Consider the following 21,017-nt stretch of genomic DNA (forward strand, 5'->3'; position numbering starts at 1 on the left):
AATATTTTCATGTTTACAAAGGATCAAATCACTTAGTTTGCTGTAAAGGGGTTGCTTGTAGTGGGTAAACCCACAGAAAGTTATCACCTGACTCCTCAGCTCCCATCAGCCGTTCAGAGCATTTGAGCATCTTTTACTGTTTTAGTTTAAAGACCACTTCTCTTTTGGTTCACTCTCATCACCCTGTATTAAAAGCTCAGTTGAAAAATCACTTTTCACTACCTGCCCAGCAACAAATGGCAGACAGACACACAGTATTAGTGAACATAGCAGAACATCGCAGCTAAAGAGCGCCATATTTTCATCTGTACTTGGCCGAGATCTAAAAGAAGAGTGAATATTGGATTTACATTTGTCAGGTTGACACAGACACAACTCCAAATCAATGATACATGTTGCTCTGTGTTTGCTGCATGTGCAAACAGGCAAGTGCTTGCTAACCAGCTAGCACTATCAACTTTATAAGGTTCTGCTATGTTGGGTTAACTTGTTTCTGCTCCCTCCAAGTGGACAACAAAAACATGTTTTAATGCCGGTAAAAGGATATCGTTGAGTTTTTTTGCTTGTGGGATTTTATTGTTATAGAGTGATCTTATCCAGTCCGTTCCCAACCTGGGAGATGATGAACAAGATAGGAAAACATTTCTGCTACACAAATTACGTGCCCATTTACCTGACCTTTTTATTAATCTTTGCTTTTTTTATAGCGAACTATTACATCTGGGGCTTTTTAAATAGGTATATATGCTACCTTAAGTTATGGTGGCAAACATACTTCTCTTAAAACTACTATTCTTAAAGAGCCTCTTCTCTCCAACGTCCCCGTAACACTCACCGCTCTTCCAGTGTTTCAGTGTCTTGTATTGGGCCTTGGCTTTGCTGCCTCCCCCTGCGTTCTCCTCTGGATGTAACGGCCCAGGTTCTGCAGTGCTGCGGCCAAAGATTGACAGCCCTGGGCTGGGCGTAGGGGCCAGCACCGACCCCTCCGTCAGAGTGCTACCCTCTGGAGCTTTCTCTGTCACCCCTTCATCCGTTACCACCACCCACTGTGTTGGCCCTGGGGTGTCAGAAGTGCCCAGGGTGGTGATGGATGGAGAAGGGATTGAAGGAGGAATGGACGGAGGAGGAGGAGAGCTGGAGCTGGTTTGAGGGTTTGCCCAGAAGTAACTCCACCACTGGGCTCGTACGGGAGAGGAGAGGAGGAGGAAGAGAGCGAGAGAGAGGTGAGGGGCTCCCATCATCGGACTATGCCTTGCATGAATCTACAAACACGCCGATCCTGTTAACTGCAGCTGCCAAATACTGCACACGTGCAAACGGGAATATAGTCTCCAGCTATGAGAGGAAGCAGAGGCCTGCCGAGTGGTAATCCAGCAGATCCAGTGGTGCAAGAAGTATTCAAGGAACGACCTTTCAGCTTCTTGGTGCCCTCTCTGTTCCTTCTCCCTTTTTTCTCTCCTTTCTTCTCCCCGTTACGTCCTCCCTCTCTCTCTGTCCGTCTCTGTCTCTTGCCCCTTTTTAACTGCCTGACATCTCTCTCTTTCACTCCCCTCCTCTCCTCTCCCTGTGTAATTACCGATCCCCCTCCTCTGCCACTCCACAACACAGCAGACTTGATTTTCTCTCCCCTTTTTCTCTCTCCCCTTTTTTCTCTCAGACAGGCCGATTAGAGAGTTAGTTCACTACTCCCTCCTTCTCCTCCTCCTCCTCCTCCTCCCCCATCTGTGTGTGTGTATGTTCTCTGGGTCATATACTTACAACATATTAGGCCTAGAAAAAGAGAATTCTTACACTTTAAAAGTTAAAGTTGTGACCTGTCAATCACAAGTAGCCACGCCCTAAATCATACCCTGCTTGATGGTGTATTTGGTGGAAGACTTGAAACTAGCGATTGAGACCATAAAGTCATGTTTAAAATGTTTACCGAGATAATAAATCAAGTTAGAAGGAGCGTCATTTTCTCTATATAATCAGACTACTTTCTTTCTTTTTGCAATCATAGGAGTCGCCCCTTGATGGCCATTAGCAAAAATGTAAGTTTTAGGCCTTTTTCTGCACTGGCTTCACTTTTCAGAACCAGAGTTTGGTGCCTGCACAGATGACAATCACTAATCACTGTGCTTCCAAGGAACAGTGATGACAACAACGGACAGAAACAAACTCTAAAGTCAGTGTAATCATGGCTAAGCTAGGGTGTGATGATGTTCACCATTCATAAGATGCATCAGTAAGCCTTTACAAAAGAGCAACAATGCTTGATCTCTGTAAACCAATCTCTGCTCATTGAAATGAATCAAATTGAACTGCACTGACCTGAAGTAAAGTCCTTTTATTTCTAGGCTGAGATTTGTTTTTGTTATCGAAATGCTTTAATTCTATTATTAAAGGCAGGTAAATAAAAAAAAAAAGCTTTACAGTCACCTGACTTAAATTAAGATTGAAAATTGGGGGAAAAAAATGCAAATGGTCGAAATGAAGCATTTATAAAGTGTAGATTTTCTCTCTGCTGCAGCTCACTGATCAGGGAGAGAGGGTCAGAGGCCTCATGTCGGTGATGACAAAGGGAAGTCTATTCTGTCGTATTGTGCTTCCCTTGATGTTTGGTGAGATCCAGGATGAGGGATGGAGTGCTGCTGAGGATCCCTGGGTGGAGGAGTTTGTTCACGCTGAGTCGGGGCGTGGTCGCGCCAAGCACGGTTTGATGCACTTGATTTTAACACTACACTTCTTGAGGAAAAAACCCGGGGGCAAGAGGCCTGAGAATAAGAGTCTCCGTCTTCTTCCACTTGAAGACGCCAGGGTTAATGGGTGCAGGGAGACAGATGATGGTGTTGACATCAGCACTACCTGCATAGGCAATGTCAGAAAGGTAGACTGAACAGACTCATTTTGCTCTGTGACTTCTATTATTTGGATTTAAGGCAGGGCCCCATCCATTCCTAAGAAAGTTGCTTAGTGGTGCATTGAGCAAAAAAAGTTTGACGTCCGAGTATAAAATTCAGATGAACCCAGATTCTGCATCCACCTGCGTCTACCAGTCCTTGATTGGCTATTTGTGCATTTAAACCACTTTTACATTTTATAATTTTTTAAATAGGGCTATTCAAGTGTTCGTAATCCATCCATCCATCCATCCATCCATCTCCTTCCGCTTATCCGGGGCCGGGTCGCGGGGGCAGCAAGCTAAGGAGGGTCCTCCAGACGTCCTTCTCCCCAGCAACACTTTCCAGCTCCTCCTGGGGAACCCCGAGGCGTTCCCAGGCCAGACGAGATATATAATCTCTCCAGCGTGTTCTGGGTCTACCCCGGGGCCTCTTACCAGTTGGACGTGCCTGGAAAACCTCTAAAGGGAGGCGTCCAGGAGGCATCCTGATCAGATGCCCGAGCCACCTCAGCTGGCCCCTTTCGACGCAAAGGAGCAGCGGCTCTACTCCGAGCTCCCTCCGGATGTCTGAGCTCCTCACCCTATCTCTAAGGCTGAGCCCAGCCACCCTACGAAGGAAGCTCATTTCGGCCGCTTGTATTCGCGATCTCATTCTTTCGGTCACTACCCAAAGCTCATGACCATAGGTGAGGGTTGGAACGTAGATGGACTGGTAAATCGAGAGCTTTGCCTTTCGGCTCAGCTCCTTCTTCACCAAAACGGTCCGGTACAACGCCCGCATCACTGTTGACGCTGCACCGAACCGCCTGTCCATCTCCCGCTCCATTTTACCCTCACTCGTGAATAAGATCCCGAGATACTTGAACTCCTCGCTTGGGGCAGTGACTCACTCCCAACCCAGAGGGTGCAATCCACCGTTTTCCGGAAGAGAACCATGGCCTCAGACTTGGAGGTACTGACTCTCATCCCGACCGCTTCACACTCGGCTGTGAACCGCCCCAGTGCGTGCTGAAGGTCACGTTCTGAAGAAGCCAACAGAACCACATCATCTGCAAAAAGCAGGGATGCGATTCTGAGGTCCCCAAACCGGAAACTCTCCTCCCCCGGCTGCGCCTTGAAATCCTGTCCATGAAAATCACAAACAGGATTGGTGACAATGGGCAGCCCTGGCGGAGGCCAACACGCACTGGGAACAAGCTCGACTTTGTGCCGAGTATCCGGACACAGCTCTCACTTTGGTCATACAAGGACCGAATGGCTCGTAGTAACGAACCAGGTACCCCATATTCCCGCAGTACCCCCACAGGACTCCCCGAGGGACACGGTCGAAGGCCTTCTCCAAGTCTACAAAACACATGTAGACTGGATGAGCAAACTCCCATGCACCCTCCAACAGACCTGCAAGGGTAAAGAGTTGGTCCGCTGTTCCACGTCCAGGACGGAATCCGCATTGCTCCTCCTGAATCTGAGGTTCGACAATCGGACGGAGCCTCCTTTCCAGCACCCTGGAGTAAACTTTCCCGGGGAGGCTGAGCAGTGTGATACCCCTATAATTGGAGCACACTCTCCGGTCCCCCTTTTGAAAATGGGAACCACCACCCCGGTCTGCCACTCCACAGGCACTGTACCCGACTTCCACGCGACAGTGAAGAGACGTGTCAACCAAGACAGCCCAACAATGTCCAGAGCCTTTAGCATCTCCGGTCGAATCTCATCCACTCCTGGCGCTTTGCCGCTGAAGAGCTTTTTAACTACCTCAACGACCTCCGCCAGGCATATGGACGAGACTTCCCCTGAGTCTTCAGACTCTGCCTCTTCCACAGAGGACGTGTTGGTCGGGTTCAGGAGTTCCTCAAAGTGTTCTTTCCACCGCTCGACAATATCCCCAGTCCGGGTCTGCAGTTCTCCCCCTGCTGAGCACAGCCTGAGAAAAGCCCTGTTTCCCCTTTCTGAGTCGTCTCACGGTTTGCCAGAACTTCCTTGAGGCCATTCGAAAGTCCTTCTCCATGGCCTCGCCGAACTCCTCCCACACCCGGGTTTTTGCCTCAGCAACCGCCGCAGCTGCAGCCCTTCTGGCCAACCGGTACCTGCCTGCTGATTCAGGAGACCCTCGGCCAACCAAGACCGAAAGGCCTCCTTCTTCAGCTTGACGGCCTCCTTCACCGCTGGTGTCCACCAGCGGGTTCTTGGATTGCCGCCACGACAGGCACGGATCGCCTTCCGACCACAACTCCTAGCAGCAGCTTCCACAATGGAGGATTTGAACATGGCCCACTCGGATGCCATGTCCCCAGCCTCCCCGGGATGCACGAGAAATTGTTCCGGAGGTGGGAGTTGAAGACCTTGCGGACAGGATCCTCAGCCAGACGTTCCCAGTTCACCCTCACTACACGTTTGGGTTTACCGGGTCTGTCCGGCAGCCTCCCCCGCCACCTGATCCAACTCACCACCAGGTGGTGATCAGTTGACAGCTCTGCTCCTCTCTTCACCCGAGTGTCCAAGACATACGGCCGCAGGTCTGATGACACAACTACAAAGTCGATCATAGACCTTTGGCCTAGGGTGTTCTGGTACCAAGTACACTTATGAACCTCCCTATGCTCAAACATGGTGTTTGTTATGGACAGTCCATGACTAGCACAGAAGTCCAACAACAAAGCACCTCTCGGGTTCAGATCGGGCAGGCCGTTCCTCCCAATCACACCCCTCCAGGTTTCTCCATCGTTACCCACGTGAGCGTTGAAGTCTCCCAGAAGAACTATGGAGTCCCCAGTCGGCGCCCTTTCCAGAACACCACCCAAGGACTCCAAGAAGGCCGCGTACTCCGAACTGCCGTTTGGTGCATAGGCACAAACAACAGTCAGAGACTTTCCTCCTGCGATTCCCAGTCGCAGAGAGGGGACCCTCTCGTTCTCCGGGGAGAACTCCAGAACAGCGGCGCTCAGCCGGGGGCTTGTGAGTATCCCCACACCCGCCCGGCGCCTCTCACCCTGGGCAACTCCGGAAAAGGAAAAAGTCCAGCCCCTCTCCAGGAGTTTGGTTCCAGAACCGGTGCTATGCGTGGAGGTGAGCCCAACTATATCTAGCTGGTAGCGTTCCACCTCCCGCACCAGCTCCGGTTCCTTCCCCGCCAGAGAGGTAACATTCCACGTCCCTAGAGCTAGTCTGTGATGCCGGGGGTCAGCACGCCCAGGTTTCCGCCCCAGCCTGCCGCCCAGCTCACATTGCACCCGACCCCAATGCCTATCCCTGCGGGTGGTGGGCCCACAGGGTGGCGGCACGATGTAGCTTTTTCGGGCTGGGCCCGGCCGGGCCCCATGTGCCAAGGCCCGGCCACCAGACGCTCGCCGGCGAGCTCCCCTACCAGGTCTGGCTCCAGGAGGGTGCCCCGGTTTCCCAAGTGTTCGTAATGGGATGTTGATTTCCCTCCCCCCAAAAATAAATATCCGCTCATTTACAGAAGTCTGCTTCCCAATGAATTACTAAAGGGAAAAGTACTTTTGGGCTCAATGGCATCACTTGACAGACTCTAAAGTTGGGATTCCACTGGTTTGCCGATATGTATAATTTGTTTCAAAGGCGGGCCACTTCCTCGAGGTTTGTTCTGGACAGTCAAAGAGCTTAATGCTAATGTTTGCCTTATCGTAGATAAATAATCAAGGGCTCAAATCTAGCCATTCAGAGTTCGTAATTTAATACAAATTCCATTTTAATGACTACAGAAAAACAGAATTGCTTAAGATGATTCTTCAATAGATACTGTTTATGTTAATGCTAAAATGTAGCATTACGTCACTCGGAGTAAAAAAAGGCAGCCTATCCCACAGAGCATCAAAAATTCTCGACTTGCGGTTTCAAATCCCTTTTAAATAAAACCACACAAGAGATGCGATCAAAGCATCTCACACAATGAATGTGTAACACTGCGATTGACTTGGTGATTGAGTTGGTATTTTCTGAGTGTGTGCAGGGAGGAAAATCTGATTGGCTGTTGCCAGCAAAAAGATCGGCCATGGCCCACGTGTCCTTCACTTTATTTTTAAAGATTATTAGAATACTCTGTTGTAATTTCTGTAACCAAGCGACCAATGTACTTCCTGTTTACACCGGCATAGTCATGTGATATTCGTTTTCAGGTGAGCTAGTCTGGACAGGAATCATTTCGATACAGATGCTGAAACGCATGTGTGAACGGAGATAGTTTTCCTTTTAAAAGCCAGTTTTTTTTAACAAAAATGTATAAGTGGGGATGTATCCTATGTCCCTGGATGGGAAGCATTGATTAATGTACTTTCATTACTCCACATGCGTTGCACTCCCTCTTCTTATTCTTACTCCCTCTTCTTATTCTTACTATTCTTACTTAGCTGTGATATCACCCTCCACTCCATAGTTCTCTCTCTCCTAAACTGCCTAACCTGGGGGTTGTCTTGAGTGCTATCTTTATCAGATTCTAAGAGCCATGCCAGTTTAGAGCACACTATCACATAAAAAGTTGTGGGAGGAGAGGGGTAAGGTGGTCTCTAATGGAGCAGATGATAGGTTTAAGATTTAAAGAGAGGGTGAGGAAGGAGACCCCCCGGGGGAGAGGCTTGATTAGTCATGGATTAGCCAGGGATGAGGGGGTGTGGAATGGACACTGTCATACCAACATACACACAGTACTTACTGAGGGGGCCTGAGTATTATAGTTAGCAATTATGCAGGTTATATCCAAGTGTGCAATATGTCTTTAAAGCAGTGGCAATTAATTGTTTGGCCACATGGGGGCAGCAGAACCAGCTGTAAAAGTACCATTAACATATTATCACCTTACAAAGTTGTAATGGCAAGCTTTTGGCACAAAGTTGACTGTTAACACATCCAACAAACATGGTGCAACATGGGCATTCATTTGGAATTAAGTTTCTGGACACTTGATGAATTTAAGTCCAAATTCCATCCTCCTTTCAGCTCTGTTTTGGTCTCCAACAACTTCGGAGAAGAATATCAAACTTTTTAATTGCTCAATGCTCAACTATATTCACTAGCTAGTCGCTTACTTAGTCCGTCTTGTTCACAGGTAGTGAACAAGGGGTTAATGAGAGTGGCGAGAGTGAAGTTAAAAAGGTAAACTTAAGTTAGCCATCTTAGTGACTGCGTCACTAGCAGGGTTGTACATTTTGATAGTTTGTTTATTGTATTTAATCCAAAGTGGCAGGAACAAGATAATGACTCGTATTTTTGTTTTGTCCTCCTGTCCGCCAGGAAACTATTTCGCCAGGAGGAGAGCAGTATGCTCTGGACACAGATCTTTAGGTAGCAGCCGTAGCAACTCACATTCAGCCAGGAAACGCAAACCTGTGTAATGGCAACGACAGAAAGTTTGCCTATCCGATGGGGACCAGGAGTAATCCCCCGGGATCAAACCCCGATGCTTGGGTTTGGCCTGGCTGCATAATGCAAGTTCTCCCAGTTAACTGACAATTGAAGGTCCGTCACTTGGAGCTGCTGCCCAATCTCCTATTGGCGAAGTACCTTAGTATCCTTGTGGCAGGGAGGACGGAAATAAGAGTTGTTTTCTTTCTGCAACTTTGGATTTAATCTTATAAACGTATTGGGACCTTGTACCTTCAACATTATTGATTACTACTCTGTCCTCTCATGTCGGACTGAGGACAGACTGGACACTACAGTGACTCACTATCGCCTCTCGAGGAACAAGTGGTATGACAAGACAGGACAGGCCGGAGCTAGTTGGTTAGCATGCTCATTTCAGTAGATATCTCTGCAACACTATACACAGACGTCTTTTTAACCCCTTCACATTCTGTTGATCAGAATCAGAATCTGTTTATTGCCAAGTACATTACACATACAAGGAATTTGGCTCGGTGATTAATTGGCGTGTAACAGTAAACAGTAAAGACATCATTTAAAAATAGAAATATGAAAATAAAATATGGTAACAAATAAAGAAAAAAGAGTACATTAAAGAAAAGAAAAGGCGTCGTGGGGTGTATATCTGTGAGAAATTGTCCAGAGGATGTAAGTGGGGGTCGCAGGCTTTATTGATGAACCCAACTGTAGACGGGATGGTAATGTTAGTTTACTTTTGGAATGTTCCAAATACAAGATTATTGCCAGACATTGACAGCTCCCTCAAGTAAATGCAAATAAAAATCTAAAGCAAAAGTAAATAATTTATTAAACTTTGTAATATTTTAAAAGCTATAAAAAAAAGACTAACAACTCATAGGCTAAGACCAATAGCCATATCCGAGGGTATCAATACATCTACAGAATGTAAGAGTGTTCTACTTCTATCAGGTGTCGACAAATAACTAAAGTTAAAGTGGGCCCTTTGGTGTGCAGTTGCTGTTGAAAAGCTCCCACATTCTGTTTTGCAGTCCCACTTTTTTTTCTATACATGGTGACCCCATTTAGGGCCTCTGGATTCCAGGAAGAGTTACCCCACTGCCCTTCACCTCTCTCTCTCACTTCCCGCTCTACCTAGCAACCACCCCAACAATAAACTTTAATTGGTTTACTGTCACAGTCAATCACAAGCAGATCATATGAATTTATTTTGCAAAAATAAACACTTAAATGGCCTCTGGAGACAGTGCGGTTACCAGGAACTGAACTCTTAATCATTTCTAATCAGTTACTTGATGCTTTGGACACTGTAACATGCCACATTATTATCTGAAATATGTCCTACAGTCAGGTAATCGGGCTTCTTTTAGCACTTAAACTGGATGGTAAACATTTGGGTTCCATGCAGTTATTAGATTGTAAGTATCCTAAGACACAGAAAAAAATCTTGCATATCAGCTAACTAGCGACCGTAACTTCAAAACCAGAACAACAGAGGAGACACAATTAAGTGGACACACAGGACCTGTAACACAACTCTGTTAACACATACTAGCACTCTGGCACCACCTAGTGGTCATAGACAGCAAAGCACAAAGACTTGAGTAAAGAATAGTTCAAACCACATGGCCTATGGTCATGTTACCTTATTAGAAACTACCAAATTGGTGTATGTTATAAACAGGATCACTATCTTGTATGAAAAGTATTTGCACCAAAATGCATTTAACTGATGAAGTATGTTATAGAACATCCACTTCGAAATCAATTCAAATGCACACTTTATATGGCAGATAGTATAGATGAAGAAGTACTTGAGTTAGGGCTGTGTTGTAGAGAAAACAGGTTGGGAACCACTGCCCGGAAATATTTCCGTGTTTATAATAGTCCCAATAATTTACCCGTACAAGACATCTGTGCCATAATTAAAGGGTACATCTGCAGAAAGAAAGAAAAGTAAAGTGTTTCTGTAACAGCCTAACTAACAGTCCTGTTCAAAGATGCTTGTGATGGTCAAAAGCTGTTACGTAAGAATGAGTTCATTCCTGTGTTTGTGTGTTCACAAGTCCTACGTGTAAGTTTGAGTGTGCAAGTTGGCACGCTCTGCCAATTAGAGCGAAAGAGGTTTTGGCTTACTGGCCAGTGATTTTGTGCGAGAACAACACAGCGATTAATTTACTGGCTGCTACAGATGCTAACAAAGTGTTGTTGTTTTTTTAAGTTATCTTAAGACATTAGTTTCTTGTTCTGTCAACCAAGCACAAGATCATCTGTGCCACTCAAAGGGGCTTTCTGTGTTGGTTTTTTTTCTGTTGTGTGACCACATATTACCATTTCCCCCAGTAGGTTTGATTGACACATCCTCTCAACCAACCCTATGGCAGAAATGTGGGTGGGCGGGCTGAGGATGTCAACAGAGAGGACCTGTTCTCAGGTAACGGTAAACCACACACACATTTTCAGAAGCGTGCGCACACATGCACACTGTATAGCCACTAGGCCAGTAGTCAATGAGGCCTGTGTTGCTTTTCTGTGTCGCACCTCCCCCCTCCTCCCTTCCTCTTCCGCTACTCCTACGTCGTGTTTTCATTTCATATTTCTAGGCCATGTTCAGTCAGAAAACGTTGTTGAGTGAGTATACATTTATAAACTCTTATGGGAAAAAACAGCCAAGAGAGGCTGTTCAGCCCACTTAAAGCTTACGCCACCATCATGTGGAGTGGAGAGTTGTTATCCACATTAAGTCTGATTCAGCCAATAAAGCCGCTGATGTGCATCAATAACACGACCATTTAAGCCAGAACATTGGCCAAAACCAGAATAAAGTCATTTATTTTAGTTTGGGGTGTTTTTAAATAAATAACACAAAATAGAAAAAAAAGGAGTGGAAGGATATCAGAAAGTAAAATCAGAAGTGAGCATGGGTGTAGTGGGGAACCCAAACTTGGAAAAAATGAAGTAAAATAGAGCGTTCTCCCCTTTATGCTGACAAATAATTATGAGGTAAACTTAAAAATTATAGGAAAAACTGACCAGTATCATATATTTGTTATTACTTTTCTAAGTTGTCTTAGGGAGAAAAAGTCACAGAATAACTTTCATAAATTTCATAAAAGTGTATCTGCTTATTTGTACCATCAAAATTGTTTTCTAAGAGTTTGTTCGAGTGGAGATCCTAACTCCCCCAACATGTAATTTACAGCTACGTCACTGAGGGGCAGCAGCACTTTCTAGCGTTGGCCCTGGACTCAGTCAAGGTTCAGTGGTGATTGCATGAGGGGGACAGGGTCTGTCGGTCTGATCGGGTCCCCTTTTGTGTCCAGAACAGCAGGTGGGAGGCAAAAAAAAATGCCTGGAATGTCAGAGGTGTTGTTAGATGTGCACACGCGCAGGCATATTCAATGACGCGCGCACACACACACTCTCACTATCACACACTCTTTGAACCTCTAGCTCAACCTCCAACCCCTTCGAAGACAAAGAGGATTACCTGCAGGCAAAGGGGCGGTGAGACCTGGGAGAGAGTTACAATCCATCAGCCTCCATCAGCTCTCCTCCGAGGAAGTACAAACAACAGATTGTTGTTGTCAAAGCATAACAGTTTATGTGAATATAATGAATAGAACCACTAAACCCTGACTTTAGGAATATCTCCATACACACCTGCTGTCAATGGTGGAAGAAGTATTCAGGTCCTTTACTTCAGGAAGAGTACTAATAACACACTGTGAAAATACTCCACGACAAGTAAAAGTCCTACATTCAAAACCTGAGTTAAGTAAAATCATTATTAGCATTAGATGCTTATGGTATCAAAAGTAAAAGTACTGATTGAGGAGTAAAATGTTCTGGTCAGTGTTTCATTATTATATCGGATGTTTCTAGATTATTATCTCTGCTGCATGTGCATCATTTTAACATGCTTTAAATACTGTTGGGTAGTTGAATCTACAAAGTCATGTTCTATAAGACATTCATATGTTTGTAGCGTTGTTGTCCTGTGAGAACAGCATATCTCTAAAAAGAAAAACAGCCCTGTTTTCAGCTTTGTGACGATGAATTCCAACTGATCCAAGAGGCTTTTTTAAGAATTTATTTAGCTTGAGAAATAGGAAGATTCAACATCAACAACACATCTGGAGATACGTGTTTTTACTGGACTAGTACGGGATGGAAAACTGTAATCTGTAAAGTAGCCAAAGCAGTCAGACAAATGTATAAAAAGTACAATATCTGCAATAGCACTCAATTAAAAAACAAATACTTTGAAAGTGTACTTAAGTGCACTCCAGTAAGTGTTACATTTCACCACTGTAGTGGCGGTAGTGGTAGCAGGAACATCAGTAGGAGCGGTCTTAATTATTATCATTTATGTTATTTTGTGATCCTTTTTAGTATGCCTATTAAAATCCCTTTGTGACAAGTTAATCTGAAGCATGGGAAAATAGGGGGAGGCTGTGCAGAGGAAGGGCGAGACTGAGGGGGAGAAAAAAATAAGCAGGCACTGACAGGAGCTGCTTTAGGACAGAGGAGAAGAGAAGAAAGGAGGACAGAAGAGGACAGATAAGTGGAAGAGAAAAGAAAAGTCAGAGAGGTTATCTGAGGGGAGTTTGACCCTAGGGTAGGATTAACCCCAAACAACTGACCTGCCCACAAACACAAGGAAACACCAAAAGTCACCACACATGAATGCTACAGAATGCTAAGACTTTGATACCGTTTACCTGATCTCTCTCAAGACAGGATCTTGTCTTGTATTTGAGAATAACAATGTGTGTGCACAGCTATTTTATCTGATTGTTCAACGTATGATTTTGGCAGTGGATCACCAACATAAATCCAGCAGAGAGGAAAGTGGCACTAACAAACTCCCCGTTTAATGTCTCAAACTGTTGAATCAATTCAGACCCCAATGCTTTTGCTGGCATTAATAATATTACGAACGTTTTGGTTTGGAGCAGACATCCAGCCAATTACATTCAGGAAGTCATGGGGCCAACACAACACGGCATCAGATAGCCGACAAGGCAGGAATGTGACTTGTAAATTTGGTTAATCTAACTTTCATTATTTTAACAGATTATTCTAAATTTTGTCTGGCCTTTAACTAGTTTACTAGATTACGTTAAATGGACCATTCATCCTGCTGAGTTCTCCTTTAGCAACACTGTTGCTTTCACACAAAACAAAGTTATACAGCAATATCTATTTAGATTTTTCTAACATTAGCTATACCATGAGCTACTTGTCATACCACAAAGTAAGGCTGTAGCATCAAAACATGGATTTATTGAATCAAGCAACAGTGCCTTTTATTGCTTATGGATTTAACTTTTCATTTGTAAAAGGAATTACATACTTTCTCAGTTTTTTTTTGCGACAAAGCAAAAAAATAACAGAACAGCACATTTTAAAGTTGGCATGTAAAATAGTTGCATATTTACACGTGTAGCAACATTTGCATGTTTTGGAGTTGTGTTTCTGTCCACCTAGTGTAATTTAGACCAACATAGCTCCGTTTTGGTCTCAACCAACTCCTGCAAAAAATATCTGCTAAATATCTAGATAGCTGCCAAGTGCTCAGCTGCGTTCAAAAGCTCGTCGCTAGCTTTGTCTGTCCACATTTTGCTGCTTTTTCTATAAGCTAAAAAAAGTTAGCTAAAAAACTCTAAAACGCTCTTTAGAGCTGAAGGAGAATACAGAGTTGGGTGATCATTTTTCTGTAGATTTGTCACTTGGGCATGCCTTTTCACATTACTCAGAGTCATCTAATCTATTCTTGAGATAAAAATATGGATAATTCCACCTTTAAGGCCAATTTAAATAGCATGAGAGTAAGCTGTCAGCTGATCTGATTGAGTGGTTTGGTGGCTGTTGCAAAAAACAAATGTTTACTTTTGGCATAAAATTAAGTTAAAACAGTCTTGCGGTAAGTGGCACGTGAATGCAGCACGGCTCTGCAACATGAGGGCTGATTGGTGTAATGTCATACAGGCTGCCTGCTCATCCACAGGTTATTAACACAATAAGCATTTCACACACACACAGACAGAAACAGACAGAAACACAGATAGAGAGAGAGTTTGCTCAATGCCACACTGGAAGGCCTACACCATATTTGAGATAAAAGAATGCATTGTTCGGAGCGGTCAGGAGGTGGACATCTGCAGAAGGACAGTTTCCATGACATAAAGTGTCCTGACTTTCACCCCAGCCATTTTGATTTATTTTTGTGGCTGATTTAATTCATTCAACTAAGAAAGGTGCCAGAAAGAGTTTAGAAACATTTCTATCAATACTGTAAACTCAATTTCATACAATGCCTGCAAACATTCTTTGAGATCACAGTTATGTTCTTTTCATGCTATCCTACAGTGAGGATAGACAGAGATAATTTGAGATGAACTGATTTGTATCAAACCAACCAAGCCAGTCAATCAATTTATCCAAATATGTGGTATCATAGATACAAGTTGGTATACTATTTACATCCGTTTATGACCTGATTATGCGTCTGTAGGGCACAGGATATTGAATGTGAGACTCTGTGGGGTGTTGGGGAGTGTTTGCTCAGCTGCAAGTGTTGTCCTCAGTGCAAACAACCTCTCACTGCTTCCCGCATCGACTCATCCCCTCCTCCAATACGAATGTTAATGAAACACATGGGAGGCACAGTGATGTGGGGGGGGATTCTTTCACGCGTCTGATGCTGGACGGCCCGGAATGAAAGACAACCTTCAGAGAAATGTGACAGGGAAATATTATCTCATCATGTTCCGTCCGCAGTCCCTCTGGCAGAGTACCATCTATTGACTTCCCGCCCATGGACGTCGCATCACAAAATTCGCTATTGTTCGGAACTGCAGAAGTAAAATGGAATTTTTCTTTGTTTGTGTATCTGTAGAGACTTTTTTACAGGCCGGTGCATGTGCAGATATGTACATGTGTACACTCAGCACTAAACTGAAGTGTAGCACTGATTGAATCCACAAATACTCTTCTTGATACATGTATGTAGTATAACGCTTGCCGGCCGATTTCTCCAAAAGCTTAGTTTACATAACCGAATTAAGATTTTCCCTGTGATCCCTAAAAGGATATGGGACATTTATCTTTTACTGGTAAATGAGTCCCTAATGTCCTGAGCACATTCCATTTTCCTTCAGTCATAGAAGCAAAAACATTTCAGTGGCTTTGTAAGGCTGCAGAGCTCTCCGGCCCTAAGGAATTGTAGATGATACAGAATGCATAGAGATAGTGGGAGGCAAAGGAATTTTTTTTTTTTAATCATGTTAAACATTTTCTTCAATTATACAGAGGTGAAAGGAGACTGAGAAAGAAGTGATTTGGACTCTACAGATATTAGGTCTCTGGAATTATTGCTTGATTTTTAGGATTCTAAGGAGGGTTGTAATTGGTAATGTTGTTTGTTCAAAGATGTTCGATCAACAATGGCAAAACACAAAACCTGTGGAGGGCTTCTATCAAAATGTGACGTTTTTGAGAAAAGGCTGAAAGAAAAAGATATACTTTTAAAAATGAGTTATTGCAATGAGATATGTTTTGTAGTCATGTTTGTGGAAAAATGATGATAGAGTAAACAGCATAGGCCAGAATTAAACCCCCTTCACTAATTCAAGATGTGAGTCAGTGCATTTTTTTTTTTAAATAGATTTTTATAAAAATTAAACTTAACTTGAGGGTAATTCAGTAGTTTATAGTAGTTTCACTTCCACCTAAACTTCTACTTTAAGGTTCCCTACAGAGTTTTTGACCTCTAGCAGCACTATGGAGCATTTTTTTATAAATTATGAGTGGGTCCCTGTTTAGTTTGACTCGTGCACGCGTACAAGAACATTTGCTCGGGTGACACGATGAGGGATTTAACAAGACACAGAAGTTACAGTTTGTTTCATGCCTGAATTTAAGAATCACAGTTTGTTGCAAGTACTGTACAGTGGGAAAAACCCCAAATGCAGACAATTATTGTCTGTTTTAACAAACAGTAGAGCAAGTGTCATACAAAATCCTCTTTCTGGACACTGATGCAATGTTGGTAAACAATTTTCATCACAAAAATAAGGAACATTTCAAACACTTCTGTATTACACTGTATGGACACTGAAAAAAAGGCAACAGGTTTTTATGGCCAATAGGCTATGAGTCTCTTATGCTATGCTACAAAATGGGAGCAAATCTGACACACAGTCCTCTTTTCAGACAAACTCACTGTCTCCTTGGCTGTTTTAGCTGACCGGGTACCAAAAGCTCCTATGTTTCATTTTTCGCTTGCCACAGTGTGACTGGCTCGCACTCTGATTAGCTTGTGCTAATATCAACACATGTTGCTAATACTGTTTGGCTAAAGGTTTCCGAGAGGAATCTGCGCAGCAGTACGTGCATCAATATACCATGTCTTCTGCGTGCATTTGTCAGACTGCCAACTATTTACTGGCTGATACCATCTCATTAGCTCTCTTAACTCACTTCCATCTCTGTACAGAGGAGTTTGGTTGTCATGTAAGTACTTTTACTGTATTATCAGTGTAGATGCTGTGGATGATTGTGGACCTGAGGAGCGACAGTTCCTACATGACAGACGGCAGACGCAGGAGGCCGCCACTGATGATGGGTGTAGATGTGTAAGTGTGTTAGGAGGACAAAGACAGTAAGAGGTATTATGGAATGTTGTCCTGTGTTATCTTCAGGCTGCATCAAACATTAAGGCCTCAAATTATTAAACTTTTCTAAATTCTCGAGATCATTGTTCCTTTAAAATTCTTGAAATATTAAAGAATTGATATGACTGGTGTTGGCAAAGATTTCAATTCTAGATTTGAAATGTTACTTTTCATGTTAAAAATACCAAATATTTTCTAGGTTTTGCTTCTCAAATGTGAGGATGCTGTCTCTTCTGTAAGTACAACTTTGGTTCCGGGACAAAACAAGCCATTTGTAGACATCACTTTGGCCTCTGGGATCTGCATTTCTTTCTATTTTCTAACATTGACAGAAAAAAAATGAATTGATTAATTGATAAAATATTCAACAACTAACTGATAATGAAAACAAAAAATAGTTGCAACAATCAAATGTTTTAATTAGTTTTTTAGCTTTGTTTTAATTTGACTTTGTATAAGTATTAGTATTATTGTGTGCATTCACATGTAGAGAATAAAATAAAAATGCATGTAAAAGTTTCAGATAACAGCCATAAAATGTGCACATAAACAGAATGGTAATCCTCTAACCAAGTAAATAGAGTTTTTGATTCTCTTGCTTACTTGAAATACTTTCTTTGTATGTGTCTTGGCCCAACGAATAGGATGGAACAGACATACAATGATAATGATTCATGCTCCACTTTTTAGACAGTAACTATGGAAACGGTGTACCCAAACAGCAACAACAGAAAACGTTCTGTTTCCTGTCTAAAAAAGCATTAGAGAATAGCTGTAAATTTGAGTTTTTATCTAATAATAACACAATTTAACACACGCTTCTGATGTCAAGTTTAACTTCCTCTGTAAAAACACAACAGCTTCTTCTCTCTTCATTTTGGCAGCTCTGTTCTCCTCTATACGGTAATGGGAACCAAGGCTGAAGAACTACATCATCTCAGTGAGCATCACATCATGGAAAAACAGAAAGTCATGAGACCCTGAAAAGAAACACCCATTCTTATTTTCAAGTTTCCAGTGACTGATTTTTTCCCCATCCCATAGATCTGGCCGTTACACACATACAGCAATGACACCTTTTACAGTTGGCCCATTGTGCCCGACTCTGTTCGAATCAAAGTCACTCTGGCTGAGTGAGTACATTCCAGACAGGACGCCGCTGCAGCGAGGGCGTTCGGTTCTCCAATATACTGAAAACATTTAGATGGAGGCCCTTTCATACAGCTCTATGACATTCACGCATGCCAGGTATTTAGACTCATAAAACATTAAATGGAGGGTAGTGGGAGTTTTATTCCCGTAACATCAGAGACCAAATCAGGTCAACAGTGGAAGCAGTTGAAAGGCTTTTAGGTAAAGCTGACACTAAAATATGTTTTTGAAAGGAAACCTATTTTCTAAAGGTGAATATGGTTTATAGGGCAAACATTAAATGACAGATGGAACCAAAATACGGCTGATATTGTGGGTCTCAACAGTAAAATAATGCGACCACAGTTTACAGGACAGAGGCGCGCCTCGTCCAAAACAGACTCCTACTGGGCTCACCTCACAATCATTTATATTGGCTAAACATGGAATCCTTTCAGAGCAACTCAACCAACGGTAAATGGAAAGTGAAGGTTCCTGCAGGCAGGAATAAGAGTGTTTTTTGGGGGGGACAGGGTGAAGTTTGGAGTGTGGAAAACAATAAGATAAAAGTTGCTCTTTCAGCTTGTATTGAATCTGGAAATGTAGATGCAAACGATGAAGCTCACCAAAACTGAACGGATCTGAACCAACTAAAAAGGTGTTTAAAATGTGTGAAAATTGTTGAAGTTCACACTATTGTTTTCAGATTGTTTTGTAAGGATATCTGTCCATAAAGAAGCGTTTAAATGCAATGCCAGGATTTAAGACTAATATCCACAAAGGTGTTGAAAACACCACCTTAATGTGGATGGAGCAACAAAAGAGAAAAAGAGGCTTTTCAATTTAACCAGCTGAGTGTAAAACCAACCCCTTTGCAACATAAGAACATTGATGTTGGATGAATTTCATTACATCCTATGTCTACAAAAACAGCGTATTATTTGGAGGTCAGGTAAAGTGTAAATGGCAAATAAAACGTGGTTAACGTATTGTTGGGTTAGGTATCTACAACACTCTGTCGAGTTTAGGTAAAGATTGTGATTCCCTTAATACACAGACAAACATTAATTGTAGATCTGCATGCGACAGGAAGCAGCTATGGTCTCCTGCATTAAAGTTGCTATTTATTATTAATCGGATTATGGCAGGATCACAAGATCCCAGGAAAATCCATCTCATCAGGATTCAGGTAATACATTTGTGTCCAGATCACCAGTGTCCGGATCAATCGTCATCCCGTGAGGAGCTAGGGGAGTGGTTTGGTGAGTCTCCAGAAGAGGTTAGCGTGGACTCTGCAATAGCATCGGTTATCAGGAGAGTTTTCTTCATTCAAAGAAGAGCAAAGAACGGCACTGGAGGTTTTTCTTGACCGAAAAGTTGGTTGCGCTCATTGCCTGATGGGCTTCGCAAGAGTTTGATTGACAGACGTTTCATCCAATCACCTTTTTGAAAGTGCTGGTCTGGATGGGAGGGGCTTTGTCCAAATATCTTTGGACAATCCAGCAATCATGCACAGTGATTGGCCAGGTGTGCAGAGGTTTAAAAAGTGGGCAGGATTTGACCATCTCAAACACTTTCTCATTTTTAACACAACTGCCACTTTTAGTGTGTACAATCGAATGATCACTGTGGATGCCTTCAAAATAAAAGCCTGTATTCGCCAAATATTTGAAAGATTATTGTGTATTGCCCTTCCTTATAAAGGCAGCCTATAAGTGTGAACCGATAGAAAACAACTCTGTCTCATGTAGCAGGGCTTGATAAAAAGGTACAAAGGTATTTCAGTGAGATATTTGATTCATGCAAAGCCTAAACATTGTCATATTGGGTAAAAGTCCCCAGAACATGATAGTTATAACTACCAAACACCAACGGCCAATATAAATTAATACAGTTGGAATAAGGGTTGCGTCCAGGACCACAGGAGTCAAAGAGATGACATGTATTGTGTTTTGCCTAAGGGTATACTTGACTTGGAACACTGTGATATTCCAAGCTGGTTTTGAACTTTAAACATATGATTTTCTAATCACAAGACAATCTCTAACCGTCAAGCCTGTGGCAGTCTGCAATGTGATTAACTGTGTTCAGTGTGAATAAAAAAAAACTTGACTCCTGGATTATTTCTGTATTATTATTATTATCTTTATGTAAATGTTCAAAATAGAAAATTTGTTTGTCATTATTTTTGTCATTAAACACATACTCACCTAACCTACACATGCTGACATTAAACTTGCACAAGTGTGTTCTCGAGGTCCCACTTCTAAACTCCGTGTGAACCAACCCACACTGGTCCTGTCTGATGTTCTCGAGCACACAAACAGCAAGTGCAGTGCGGATGAAACCCCTCACACCATTACCATACACACTAAACACTTCATTTCTCACCCTGGTGCAGCGTTTGACTGCCACTCCCAGCCACCTCATTGTACACACACACGCGCACACACAAACACACACACACAGAGGAGGCTATAGAGGGCAGAGGAAGCCTGTTCTATTGCCAAATAAACAAACTATCCCTCTCCTACAGAGCTGTATAATAGGAGCCTCACAGCAGGGATGAAATAAACGAAAACCACAGCAGCAGACAGAAGTGTGAAAATGGAAATGTAAAGGGGACTGACCCTGGAGGAGGAGGAGTGGATGACATGAATTTCGAGTCCTGCCTTTGACATTTTAACTTAGTTATTGGGATTGTTGTAGCCTAATGCACTGCATTGTTTTGGTCAGTCTTCTTAAACCTGACTGGGTATCACGGCCCAGACTGAGCAGCTCTTTGGCTATGAATTTAAAAAATTCATGCTGGAGGTCCGTTCAGCCTCAAACCGGATCAATTAATTTATTTTTATTTTTAAAATAATGTGTTGGCCTTTAATTCAAGTTGACTTAAGTTGGGTTACATTGTACATGCATGTTGTTATCAAAGTCCACCAAGTCAAATGGGTTTAGTGCTATTG

General features: G+C 43.0%; 1 protein-coding gene across 1 annotated transcript in view; it reads right to left on the reverse strand.

The window, feature by feature from the left end:
• Positions 1–1,238, reverse strand: part of col15a1b (collagen, type XV, alpha 1b) — a 34,321-nt gene extending 33,083 nt beyond the window's left edge. The window contains exon 1 of the mRNA XM_054602898.1: positions 836–1,238. Coding sequence (XP_054458873.1) covers positions 836–1,238 — 403 coding nt within the window. The remainder of the gene's footprint in view (positions 1–835) is intronic.
• Positions 1,239–21,017: the final 19,779 nt, after the last annotated feature.

This window comes from Anoplopoma fimbria, chromosome 8, assembly GCF_027596085.1.
Source record: "Anoplopoma fimbria isolate UVic2021 breed Golden Eagle Sablefish chromosome 8, Afim_UVic_2022, whole genome shotgun sequence".
NCBI lineage: Eukaryota > Metazoa > Chordata > Actinopteri > Perciformes > Anoplopomatidae > Anoplopoma > Anoplopoma fimbria.